Below are 12,340 nucleotides of genomic sequence, written 5' to 3'. Positions count from 1 at the left end.
TATGCGCGGGTCTCAAACGTTGCCCGGGTGGGAAACTTCACAGGTCCTTTGGCGACCTTCCAGGATCCCGCCTACTGCATAACAGCACAGAACCAGGTTACGACATGCTTTTCTTCCCGCACTGATTACCTGATTCCGATCAGCTGTCTGGCCTCCGGCCGAGCCACTCCCTTCACTCCAGCAGCCAGCGCCCAAACCACACCCCGCTGCCACAGCAAGTTAGCATCCAGCAGTTTCTATGTGCTGGGTACCGTACTATACATTTCTATCATAAAACGTTGGTGTACTCAACATTTCCAGGTTCCCTAACTGGCAACTATTACTCAGTATTGTGTGGAAACCAGTTTAAGTGAGCAGACAGGCAGAACAGACTGGGGGAGGAAGGAAAGAGGATAAGAAGTTCAGAGAAGAGGAAGGAAGTTATTGTTCTCTGTGCTCTGCAAAGAGCACATTGTAATATGTATCCTGCTGTTGAGGAGCACCACATTATACTGCCTTAATGTAACCATCTAACAGGAGCTTGATCATTATTACTCTCTTCTATCAGACTGTCTGACCTTGTTTTGCCACCTGCTGTATTTTTTATAGATCTTCTTTTTAAATCAGTTTCCTTCTCTATCTTTGCCTGACTGTCTTTTTACCCACCCTCCGCCAGACTATTCTGCAAAAACATACACAGCCCATCACGTCACAGAGAACCAGTCAGAGGATGGAGGAGCTGAAATGGTCCTGGAAACCCTGGAGGCCACTGCGGCCGGACCTACTGCCTCCACTGCTGCTCCCCCCACTACCACTGCAAGTACCACCACCACAACGACTGGCATAGCCACAGCCACTGCTGTCACCACACATGGCACTCCAGCATCTGAAGCACCCGCTCCGACTATTGTGCTGGTGCTGGACAACTCCAACAACAACAGCCGGCCCAATCTCCACAGAGCAGGTATGTGATAGATATGATGGAGCTCAGGATCCTGTTGCAATCTGTGCAGCAATGACAGACGCACATTTAGCAACAGGAAAGTGTGTAGGTCACTGTATAAATAATTGATAAGAATGTTCTTGCTTCTTCCAGGGAAGATCCTAAGCTGTGAAGGGACTCTGGCATCCATTGACCAGCCAGAGAAGCAGCACAGTTACGGGCGTAATGAGGGAGCCTGGATGAAGGACCCTCTGGCTAAAGACTCCAAGATCTATGTCACTAACTATTACTATGGCAACAACTTGGTTGAGTTCCGCAATGTGGACAACTTCAAACAAGGTGCTCCAATTAGTCCTTATTACATTTTCCCATTGGCCCACCATAAACTGCCAACAAAACGATCAACTGTTAAACTAAAGTTTTAATTATTTTAATATTGACCTTGGTTTTCTGCTTTCAAAGGTCAAACTATAAAAAAAAAAAAAAACATCTGTTTGTGACGAGCAGGGTGGACCCAAACACAGGGGACAGGAACCTATTATGCAAGGCAAGGCAAGGGGGTGCAAGGAGGGGCAAGACAGAAGAGGATCTTCCCAATGTACGACAAACAAGGTTCCGACAGACTAAACAAAAACCAGGAAACAAATACAAGCAGAACTATAGGGATTGAGTGTACAAGTGTCAAGTTGTTGCAGGGCTAATAGAGAACAGGTGAAAATAATAAGGACAGGACACACAAACAAAATAGTTGGGAAAACACATAAAAACAGGAACTAAAAACAGACATGAGGGGAAAGACTTTTCAATAAAACAGGACACTGGGATTTAAAGCTGCAGCGTGCTTTTATCTACTCTGTCATCTGCTCTCTACTCTGCTCCCTAACTCGCTGTAAGAGTAGAGTTCATTTCTATTTGTAGATCAATGTGTACTCAAAATACTGTACCAACTCAAACACTCTTGTGGAACCCCATCTAATCCACTTAGAACAACACCCTTAGGCCATGACTAAGCAATGGAACATTTGCTTTCCAATTAAACATAACCATATCCTTAACTGGAATTTCAGTGTAAGCCTGGGTTAATTAAAATGACAAACATTAAGCCTTTTAGAGAGACACATACTGTATTTCCATCCATCTGAAAACAATATACAGGGTTCTACCTCTGGCGTTGTCCTGTTTTAATGTAGCCTATAGTTGTTGTTTTAAAAAAAAAAATACATTGGTGTCATTGATTCATGGCGGATATCCTATGAGCTCTGTGAGACTGATGATCGTTGGAATGTAAGTCTAAGATTTTGGCTTCCGTGGGTGGGAAAATCAACATCTTCCAAATCCAATGAGGAATTGGATTACACTCTCTAAAGTCCCTGTCACACTGTCCCGGAATTGACACCAGATGGACACTTGGAATATGGAATTGTGAATTTTGCACGAAGATTGCCCCGAAGTTGGTCAACAGCCAAGCCACAGCCGAAGCAAGTACGATGCCTACAGAAGGCCACACGATGGCACCCGAACCACACACGGACATATGGTCGTAGACTTTACTGATGATTTAGAATGTATCCAGACTCAACGTAAGAGCTTGTGCCTCTTCGGGGGGGGTGCTAACATTTAAACATACACTTTATTCTTTACTTTCTCCGTCTTTATATGTAGATTAGAAGATATTACTTATCTACGTCATGTTGTTTCCATAGCAACAACAACTTCCTGTCAACAGCGTAAACTCGCCTTCAAAATAAAAGCATCTAAATAAAACAGGAAGTTAACCTAAGTTACATTTAAGACATACAACTGAAACGAAAGTAACAATCACAATGTAATATCCTTTTCAGTTTCACAGAACACAAATTGGGTTATTTACATAATATGTTTACATGATTTTGTTGTGCAATAAATGCAATCTCGTTGTCATCGTACTATAATACGATGGCTACACGACGGCATTGCGAGAGCTTCACGTAGTCGTGTTGCCTTCCTAAGATAATCGAGCAGCTTCTTGTTTCCTTCGTATTGTCTTTGTGAAGCGAAAAATGCCTGATGACACCGATGATCATACGAAGTAAAGACGAAGATGACACGATTTGACAAGATGCCCTCACGCTGGCCTTACAAAGGGCAACATGGACACACGAATTCAACACGAAAATGAATCTTCGCAAGGTCCTTCGGCAATCTTTTGGCATGCCAAAGATTTTGCCACCGCTCACAAAGTTGCTGCCGGAGCCTGAAAAACTCGTCCGGCGGTCATACGATGGCTTAAGATGCCCTCACGAATGGCCCAATGTTGTTACGATCAGAGCCAAATTTGAACCTTTCCTCTATCGTGTGTCCATCTGGTGTCAATTTCGGGACAGTGTGACAGTGGCTTTAGAGAGTTAAGAAGCTATTCCCTCGTAGGACCTGCCTTGTTGATCTAGATGTGTTTGGACAATGGGATTTCTAAATGCACCTACATGCGAGGCGTCCTGCGGGCGGGGGCTCACAGCTGTGCGCGGATGACTAGCTATTTGGTGAGGCCTGCTGTTCCCTGACATGTGCTCCAGCATTTCCTTTGAACTGGGCACAGCGGAGAGGGATTAAGAGAGGGTTGGCCTTATGGCTGGGGATGGGGGGTGTTCTGCAGCACGTTGTTTTTGTCCTTCACTGGGCTTTCCGTTTATTATCATTATCTAAATCACACTTCCTGAGGTTGTAAGGTTAGGATAGCAGATAGGATGTGATTAGAACATGACTTCTACAGTACACAAGGTGTTTGTTTTGGAGTGAACCCCTGAGCAAACTGCCACATGAAGCCGATGTGGACACAGTCTGGTATTGTACAAACTTTGCCATTGGTGCTTTGAAAGGCACATTATATGCTTTGCACACACAGTGCGAAATGTATCCAACTTATAACAATATTAAACTTTATTTATGAAAACCTTTCAAACAGAGTTAGAAAGTGCTTTTATATAGCAATAGAACGACTTAAAACACACAGAGCATATGCCTTAACATATTAAACGTTTTTTTTTTAACATGGTCCTCCAGAGATTGAAGTGTCCAGTGCAGAGAATTGAGTTCTGAAATAAGCTGTGTAACAATTTGCATCACTGACCAGTTTGCTATATAAAGTATTAGCCTTATGGATGGCTGGCAGTTGACCAAACACTTGAATAATTTGATGGAAATATTTTTCACTTTAAGCTACATTTATTAAAATAGCAGTTTTTGGTGGCAAGTCCAAGTCAATCTCGAGGTATAAGAACATGTCATAGGATTATATGTCATATTGATGGACCCTGAATTTAATCAAATCTAATCAAATGATGGCAGCCTTTATGATTTCAGCAAAGATTGTGTAATTTAACAACATGTGAATAAATGCTAAAATATCTAAAAGTTTGATTTACACTCCTAACTAGTTAACTAGCTAGGTTATGGTAATTGTCTTGACAATTTGGTGTCAGTGTGATAACAAAGGTGGTATTAGTGAACAGAACAGAGGTAGTCAAATGTTTGATACAGTGTTTCAGTGTATCTTTTCACTGCAGCCACAGTGGAGCAGAAACTCCTGATTCTAGACCGTTACACAATGGCAGTTATTGGATATAGTTGCATCAGAGCTGTAACAGTGGTCCTTTTTGTGCAACAGAATGTTTTTATTGGCAACAAATAATTGGGTTTTTACCCATGCTTGATAAACGAGTAAAGCTAATTTAATATTCTTGTTTGTTGTAGGCCGATGGAGTAACCTATTCAAACTGCCTTACAACTGGATAGGCACAGGCCATGTGGTTTATAATGGAGCCTTCTACTACAACAGAGCCTTCACCAAGAACATCATCAAGTATGACCTGAGGATGCGATATGTGGCGGCCTGGACCCTGCTGCACGACGTGGTTTACGAGGACACCACCCCCTGGAAGTGGAGGGGTCATTCGGACATTGACTTTGCAGTGGACGAGAGCGGCCTGTGGGTGATCTACCCCTCTGTTGACTACGACTACAACCAACAAGAGGTGATAGTCATCAGTAAACTGGATCCAGGAGACCTGTCACTGAAAAAGGAAACAACCTGGAGGACAGGTCTCAAGCGGAACTCCTACGGAAACTGCTTCATTATCTGTGGTGTCTTGTACGCCGTCAACGTATACAACCAAAAGGAAGGAGAGGTGAACTATGCTTATGACACCCACACAAACACTGAGGCCATCCCACGCCTGCACTTCACCAATGAGTACTCCTACACCACCCAGATTGACTACAACCCCAAGGAGAAGGTTTTGTATGCTTGGGACAATGGCCATCAGCTGACATATCGGGTAAACTTTGTTGACCAGTGAGCTACTCTGTGCTACAGATCACTGCAGACTGCCAGTATTGCACCTACTAAGAAAGATGCTCAGTATTTAACAGCCTTGAAGCGGCCCCATTGGACTCAGGACTAAGGATGAACCTAAAGCAGCCTTCCAGTACCAATGCACGCTATTCAAACACCTGACCTCAAAGTGTACCAAACATACATGCCTTAAATGTGTATTGGGATATGGACATTCATTATGTCAATAGAATGGACAATGATCAGTGAAAATAATCTCACAGGTTGAGTTAAAGCTCATAGGGAAGATCTTTGACTAGCATAGATGTTTTTGTGTATGTTCATTTATGAAATGTCAGCAGGCTGGCTTACTAGCACACTTACTAACAGATAGCTATACACAGTTACAGTTGATTTTGTTTTTCAATGTCTTACAACAGAGTTACAACACAAACCCTATAGAGAGTAGGAATGAGTATCGTGACCAAATTGGGCATAAAATGCTCTGATCTTTCAGGAAGCATCCAAGTAGCAACAAGATCTTCCAGGGAAAATTCATCTCCCCTGAAATGAAAACATAAATGGACTTTATATCTTAGTTAAGTCAATGGTAGGAAACCTTAACATCTACAGCAGGGCTGGTATTCAGTTGCAACCATCTTGGCAGTGCTGACCTCAAATGTGGAGAAAGTTATATTCCTTAGTATCTGCGTTTCACCCCTTTTTATTTATCGGTCTGTTAGTGGCTAAGGGCTATTCTCGTGACCATAATTGTAACCATGGTAGTCAGAGGAACCGTCAATAAGATAGACAGCTAATACTGTACCTTGCAAGCTGCACAGTTCTGCGAGTTGTCACTATGTCACCAAGCCTCGGGCAATGCTGATTCCATGAAGACCTGTGCATGAATACGATTGGACGTTCCTAGTCAGCTGGAAGCCAATGAGGAATAGTGCGGTGATGGTGCAGCAGTAATGAAACAGCTAATGTGGATCATTTAATGAAAGTGTGCTTTCGGTGCCCTACGTGACATCAGATACCCCTATGTCTTCTGCCTTTCAAGTGGGCTTAAAATATTTCTACACATAAAGTGTTATTTTTCTCGATTCCCAACATTTAGCTCAACCAATGACATTATTTCTGCCTTTATAGTAGTTTTTCTTCCGAGAATTGTTTGTAAAACTATTGTTCCATTTGCCATCTACTCCATCCTATCAAGAACCACTTTGATCATGAATCACTTCTGATTATTATTCCGGCCTCATGATGCTGCCTGTGTCTTTACCATTGAAGTTGTTTTTAGGTTTTTTTTGACACATGTTTCTAAGCTTAAGACTTCTTTTTGTCTAATTTCCATTCATCTTGTTGAATTGATATGGTCTTTCAGCAGCTTTCATCATTGTTAATAGTTCTGCATAACCATTACATTTCTTGTCAGTATTGATTGTGTTACAATTTGATCTCAATGCACAGTACCAGTATTAGCGGCCCTATCTTCAATAATAGTCACCACAAACCTTACATGTTTTCATTTTTGACTTGAGTTTACTCTGACAGTACACATAGTGTGGCTTTATTTAGCTTTTTCTTGAATTATCAGGAGTGTTTTGTTAAGTTTATCCATAAAAAGGCATGCTTATTCCAAACAAATAACTTGTATATTTGCAAAGTCTTTATACATCAATAATAATGTCATGAAATGTAACAATATTTGAAACCAGCTGTTTGTGTCTGTGTCTTTCATGAGAAGAGAAATCCATTTACAGTATAAGTCAGTGGTTCTCATACTGTTTCTGTCATTCCCCACTTTGAACAGGTGGGCCTTTTATGGGATTAGTTTTGTTTCATAAAGATAAAGCAACACTTTCTCAGAATAAAGCAAAAATAAATGTAATTTAAAAAAATAAAACTATAAGTTGCAAACAAATCATTTGTGTAATCATGTAAACTATAAGTCTTTTTTTTTTATTTTAACATATCTTTGTGTTTGCAGTTCTCTTTGCTTCTTTCTCAATAATCAGACTTTTGCTCTCGCTGCAGCTCTTCTCGTTTGCGCATCCTCATTTTTTGTTTTCGATTCTGACACAAACGTCCCAGGGGGGCGGGACTTTCAAGGGTGCGTCCCCATTGGCTACTCAGTTTGAGTGACAGCCCACTACACCACAGATCATACAGTGCAAATTCCGGAGTCCACTCGGCCACGTTAGTGTTGGTGCCTCCTGGGGAGTGTCATGAACATATCGGACTACTCTTATGGATTGCTGTGCATTATACTTGTGTTGTGTAGTTCATACTTTGTTCCAACTTTAAATATCTTAATACCGAACACACTGCTGCTGTAAAATCATTTCACAATTTGGGATTGATAAAGTGTCTGTCTATTTCTTTATTTTATAGATACAAAAAATACATCTATGTATTTTCAAGCTAAAAGTGATACACAATATAAACTGTGTATACTGTTATTTATGTTTTCAAAGACATGTTACATTTCAAAAGCATATATTGCAATGTTTAGGACAAACAAATAAAGACTGCTTTAATTTAACAAATTCTACAATATAAAAGTGGTAGATTTGCTTTATTAAACAGACCAAACCTAGGCTGCATACCAACACAATAGAGAACCCCAGTGACGCGTCCTAAAGCCCGGAAGTAAACTCTTTCCGTTTCCTTCGTCAAAAACCAATGCAATTTCTCCATAGGATTTTGGAAAATAGCTCGAAATAAGGTCTGTGGTTGACACACATTTAAGAGACAAATGCACATTTTGTTCAGCCGGATAATAACCACATGTCTATACCTACTTTTATAATTTTCGAATCATAAATCTAGTCGCCAGAAGCAAAATGCTAACTTTATGCTATAAACGAACTACAGCAGGGTTGCTGTTTCAACGTCACCCCAACTTAAGATCCATATTCAAACATACAGATTCTAAATGGTACAAGTTGAAGCGTTTGTTTGAACAGTTTGCAGGAGGCAGGTACTTGCTTTCAAGCAGAACAGGGCAAACAAACTTAGCGGGAGTGTTTTACGTGTTCGGTGTAATGAGGTACAACGGCCTCAACAACTTCTGTAGTCCTATTCAGCCACTTGTTAACAACCATCGTTTTTCAGACACGTAAACTCTTCAAAAATCCCCAGTGGGGTCACTGCTGATGGATTTAATGTCGTAGAACAAAACGTGATCTGTCTCTTCAATTTGTCTCAAACACAGACCTTATTTCGAGCTATTTTCCAAATCCTATGGAGAAATTGCATTGCTTTTTGTCGAAGGAACCGGAAGTGGTAAAAATGCTAACTTACTTCCGGGTTTTAGGACGCGTCGCTGCGGTTCTCTATTAGGAACATGCTCACATCTTACTATGTTGGCCTGAAGAGTGAAGCATTCATACACAATGCATACAAACTGTGTTGTCTCATTCTATATCCTGTGAGAAAATGATATACATTTAGCATTAAAAACTCGACATACTATTCCTAGCCTGAGGAAGATATGAATAATCAACAGGTTTGAATGGAATCGCTAGCATTTTCATGTAGAATAAAGACAAAAGAGTGATTATACAAATTACATTTATTGAAATTTGAACAAGAAGAAGAAGTCTCAAAGAATGTTTTAAATAAAAGGACATAAAACAAAAAGGTGGATAATAATAAAATATATTAAATGTATATGTAAAGACATTTGGTCAAATGAAATGACACTGAGCCAGTGATAACAGCAATGCCAGCGTGGATGAAGCTGGTGCAGTTCTTTCTTCATGCCCCCCCTCCGTGAAAGGGAGCTGTATACTTTTCAATAATCCAAACATCTTTAGAATATGATCACAACCAATAACAAATTATTTAAACTTGTTTATTCTGATCTTATGTGACCTATTTAGCATTCTTTTTTTTTATTTATGCATATTTTAGTAATCACTCCCCTTTTAAACTTTTTTTTTTTTACTGTCCTGTAGTAGGCTACACATTGGAATGATTTCTTACTTTATTTTTTACAACTAGGCAATATTAAATAGATAAAGGTGTGCTCGCTCTCTCTCTCTCTCTATCTCTCTCTCTCTCTCTCTCTCTCTCTCTCTCTCTCTCTCTCTCTCTCTCTCTCTCTCTCTTCTCTTTCTCTTTCTTGCTCACTCACAGAGGCTGTGTGCTCCTCCGTTGTGATGACGGCTTGCGTTAAAAAAAATAAAATAAACATAGGCCCGTGTGGACGGGCCGTAATGCAGCGTCCACACGGTGGCGTGCGTTGAAGCTTGCCGGTGGGTTTGTCTGAAACTCGACCAACAACCAATCACATGAATCTCCCCCGGACAAACAAGCTCACGGTTTGATTGGCTAGAGCTTGTACTGGCCGATGATTTGATTGGCTGACGCTTCCGTCGAAGCTTCAAAAGTTGAACATTGCTCAATTTTTGAAGCGAGCAACGCGAGCAAAGCGAAGCGTCAGAACCACAATGCAGTTCGGCAAAGTGTGACGTCACCCCATTCAAAGTGAATGGGCAGAAGCGTTGAAGCTTCATGCGCGCCGCCGTGTGGACGGGCCGTAACAGTCCACTACCGCCTGCGAGGACCCAGGTTAGATTCCGGCCTGAGGTCCAAATAATTAATTTAAAAAATAAAATAATAATCTCCCGTTCATCGCATCCATTCACGACCCACCTATCACATCTCTGCGCCCCACTAGTGGGGCGCGCCCCACACTTTGAGAAACGCTGGTATAAGTCAATCTGCAATGACCCAGTAAATATGATGGGATAGCAGGACTCACTTTGTGTTGAAGGGATGATGAGTTAAATCTTCGGATTCTGGATTTACAAAACTCTCATGAGCTGTTTTCAGTTCTGGGGTAAAGGCCGCCATGCTCCACTTGATCATAGTCCCAAAATACAATAAGAAAGCAGGGCTAGGTCTTGGTAATAAGGGCATGGCTGCCTGATTTCTTGGCTGGGAATTTCAATCTTGAACTTTGGCTCCAATCATGCAATCCTGAAGGGAGACAATGAAATATACTGCGAGCTGAGAAGTGGGTGTAGTAATTCTACACATGTGTTCCTCATTTAGGATATCTCAGTGAACTGTGTTCTCTTTTGCACCCACATAATGAGGTTCATTAATGAGTGCACGACAAGGCCATAGGTTTGATGAGCGCAGCACTGATGGTGTGTCCACTCATGAACTCTGTCACAAAATGTTGACATGTTGTTGTAATGGAACAAAGTCCACGCTAGCCGTGGTGATGAAGACTGACATCTCACATGACCTATGCTTCTTCAGTTCCTGCGCGCCATGGCGAACACAAAGGCTCTTCTGTTGCTAAATCAGTGCTCAAGTTGATCCTGTTGACATCAGCAGGGCCTCTTGTTCATCGCCTCACATTCTCATCATGAACCCTCAGTCCTGCAGTGGTCCTTGATGTGGAGCCTTTGTCCCTATGTTACATGCCACTGTGAAGGCAGGAACTGCACTATTGAGCCTCATCACTCTTGTTCAAGTCGTAATTGGGTAGATGTAGGAAGAGGCTCTCCTTGAGGACCCCCTTTGAGGCCTCTGCTATACCGAGGACTGTTTCTCTTTGTGAGGGGACTTTCCATTGCATGATAAGCCCAAATGTACAGAAACACACCCTGCAACAATTCATCAGGACCTCTGTGTATTAGTCTCACTCTAAACTAGGGCTGCAACAAACGACTTATTTGATAATCGATTAATCTATCGATTAATGAAACGATTAATCGACTATTCTGACTATTATGCCTTGCACAATTTCTCAAACACTCTTATTTAGCCATCAACTTTTAGATTTAGCTTGAGGTTGTTTGAGGCATGTGGAAATAACAATGAAGACAATAAAGATGAATAGTTGATTCAAAAATACATATATTATTAAATTAACTAAACACATTTTGAACAAAATTAACATTGCTTTTTTTTTTTATTAAATAAATAATATTTCACATCAAAAGAAACAAAAGTGTTTTAACAAATCGTATTAAATAATATGATGACAGAATTGTAAACAGAATAGCTGAAACTTTAACAAAATAAATAACTCAGTTACCTCTAATCATTAACCCATGTTTATATAATTGAGTTAACTCCGTGTGTTGCTGCTAGCATACATAACACCTGACGTGGACTCGGGGATGGGGGGGCTACAGAGCTACTAGAAAGACAGTCGAACCCGGTGCATTCCTCCTTCTGAATGTGGTGCACTTTTGCTAAATGTTTAGACAAATTGCTCGTGTTACCGCCCTTACATGCTAAACTCTTATTGCACTTTTGGCAACGAGCATTGTCCACATCGAGACGGGTAAAGTTTAACAACACCTCGGAGCGCGTTCTCTCCACCATCCCCACCGTGTGTTGCATGCATGTAGCAGCTGCGTGTGTGTAAACTATTGAAAGCCAAAGGTGCCATTATACGTCCGTATGTTCGCCTGTTTTTTTGCACCAACTTACGGGCCTCCCCGTAAAAAACGGGGGAAAACACGGGCGAACATACGGGGAGGCCCGTAAGTTCGTGCGAAAAAACGGGCGAACATACGGGCGTATTTTCGCCCGGTTTTTCATATGATAATGAGCCCCTCCTTCTGATTTCCATAGCCAATGAGTTCCAAGTTTCTGTAAACAATCAGTGAAGCGTAAAGCCTGACCAAAGCAATCTGTAGATGAAAAGTTCCTGACATTGTGAGGCTGCGAATTGTACATTATTCCAGATTCATGGGACTATGTATTAATTTGCTTTTCAATATAATAAATATATCAATCAATATAACCTGCCTTCATTGTCTTTTAAAATAAAAACGCGTTACCCTTTTTCTTAACCCTCTGGAGTGTGAAGTGAAGGGTATTTTCTAAATTTTTAGATGTCTCCTTACAGATGTAGCGCTTCATTTCAGACAGTTTGAAACGCGAGGGCGGTGATTGGTACGTGATCTGCCCTCGCTCAAGGGAAAACCTCCAGCTTGACTTGAGACCTCCCCCGTGATAAATAAATGTAATTATAGTGAAGCCGGCTGCAATGGATCATTCATCCACCAGGGGGTGCAGTGGGGTTCCACACTGGAGCTCATGTGAAATAAAGTCAGATACAGTACGCTGGA

The 12,340-nt window shown here is 41.2% G+C and overlaps 1 protein-coding gene across 2 annotated transcripts in view; it reads left to right on the top strand.

Moving 5' to 3' along the window:
• olfml2a (olfactomedin-like 2A) overlaps window positions 1-7,158 on the top strand; it is a 42,933-nt gene extending 35,775 nt beyond the window's left edge. For both annotated transcript variants that reach the window (XM_079689554.1, XM_079689555.1), the window contains exons 6-8: window positions 656-943; window positions 1,076-1,261; window positions 4,652-7,158. In XM_079689554.1, the coding sequence (XP_079545680.1) occupies window positions 656-943; window positions 1,076-1,261; window positions 4,652-5,256 (1,079 nt within the window). In that variant the 3' untranslated portion in view covers window positions 5,257-7,158. The remainder of the gene's footprint in view (window positions 1-655; window positions 944-1,075; window positions 1,262-4,651) is intronic.
• The last annotated feature ends 5,182 nt before the right edge of the window (window positions 7,159-12,340 follow it).

Source organism: Notothenia rossii (assembly GCF_949606895.1).
Source record: "Notothenia rossii genome assembly, chromosome: 6".
Taxonomy (NCBI): domain Eukaryota; kingdom Metazoa; phylum Chordata; class Actinopteri; order Perciformes; family Nototheniidae; genus Notothenia; species Notothenia rossii.
This window is presented reverse-complemented; position numbering and strand designations above follow the sequence as displayed.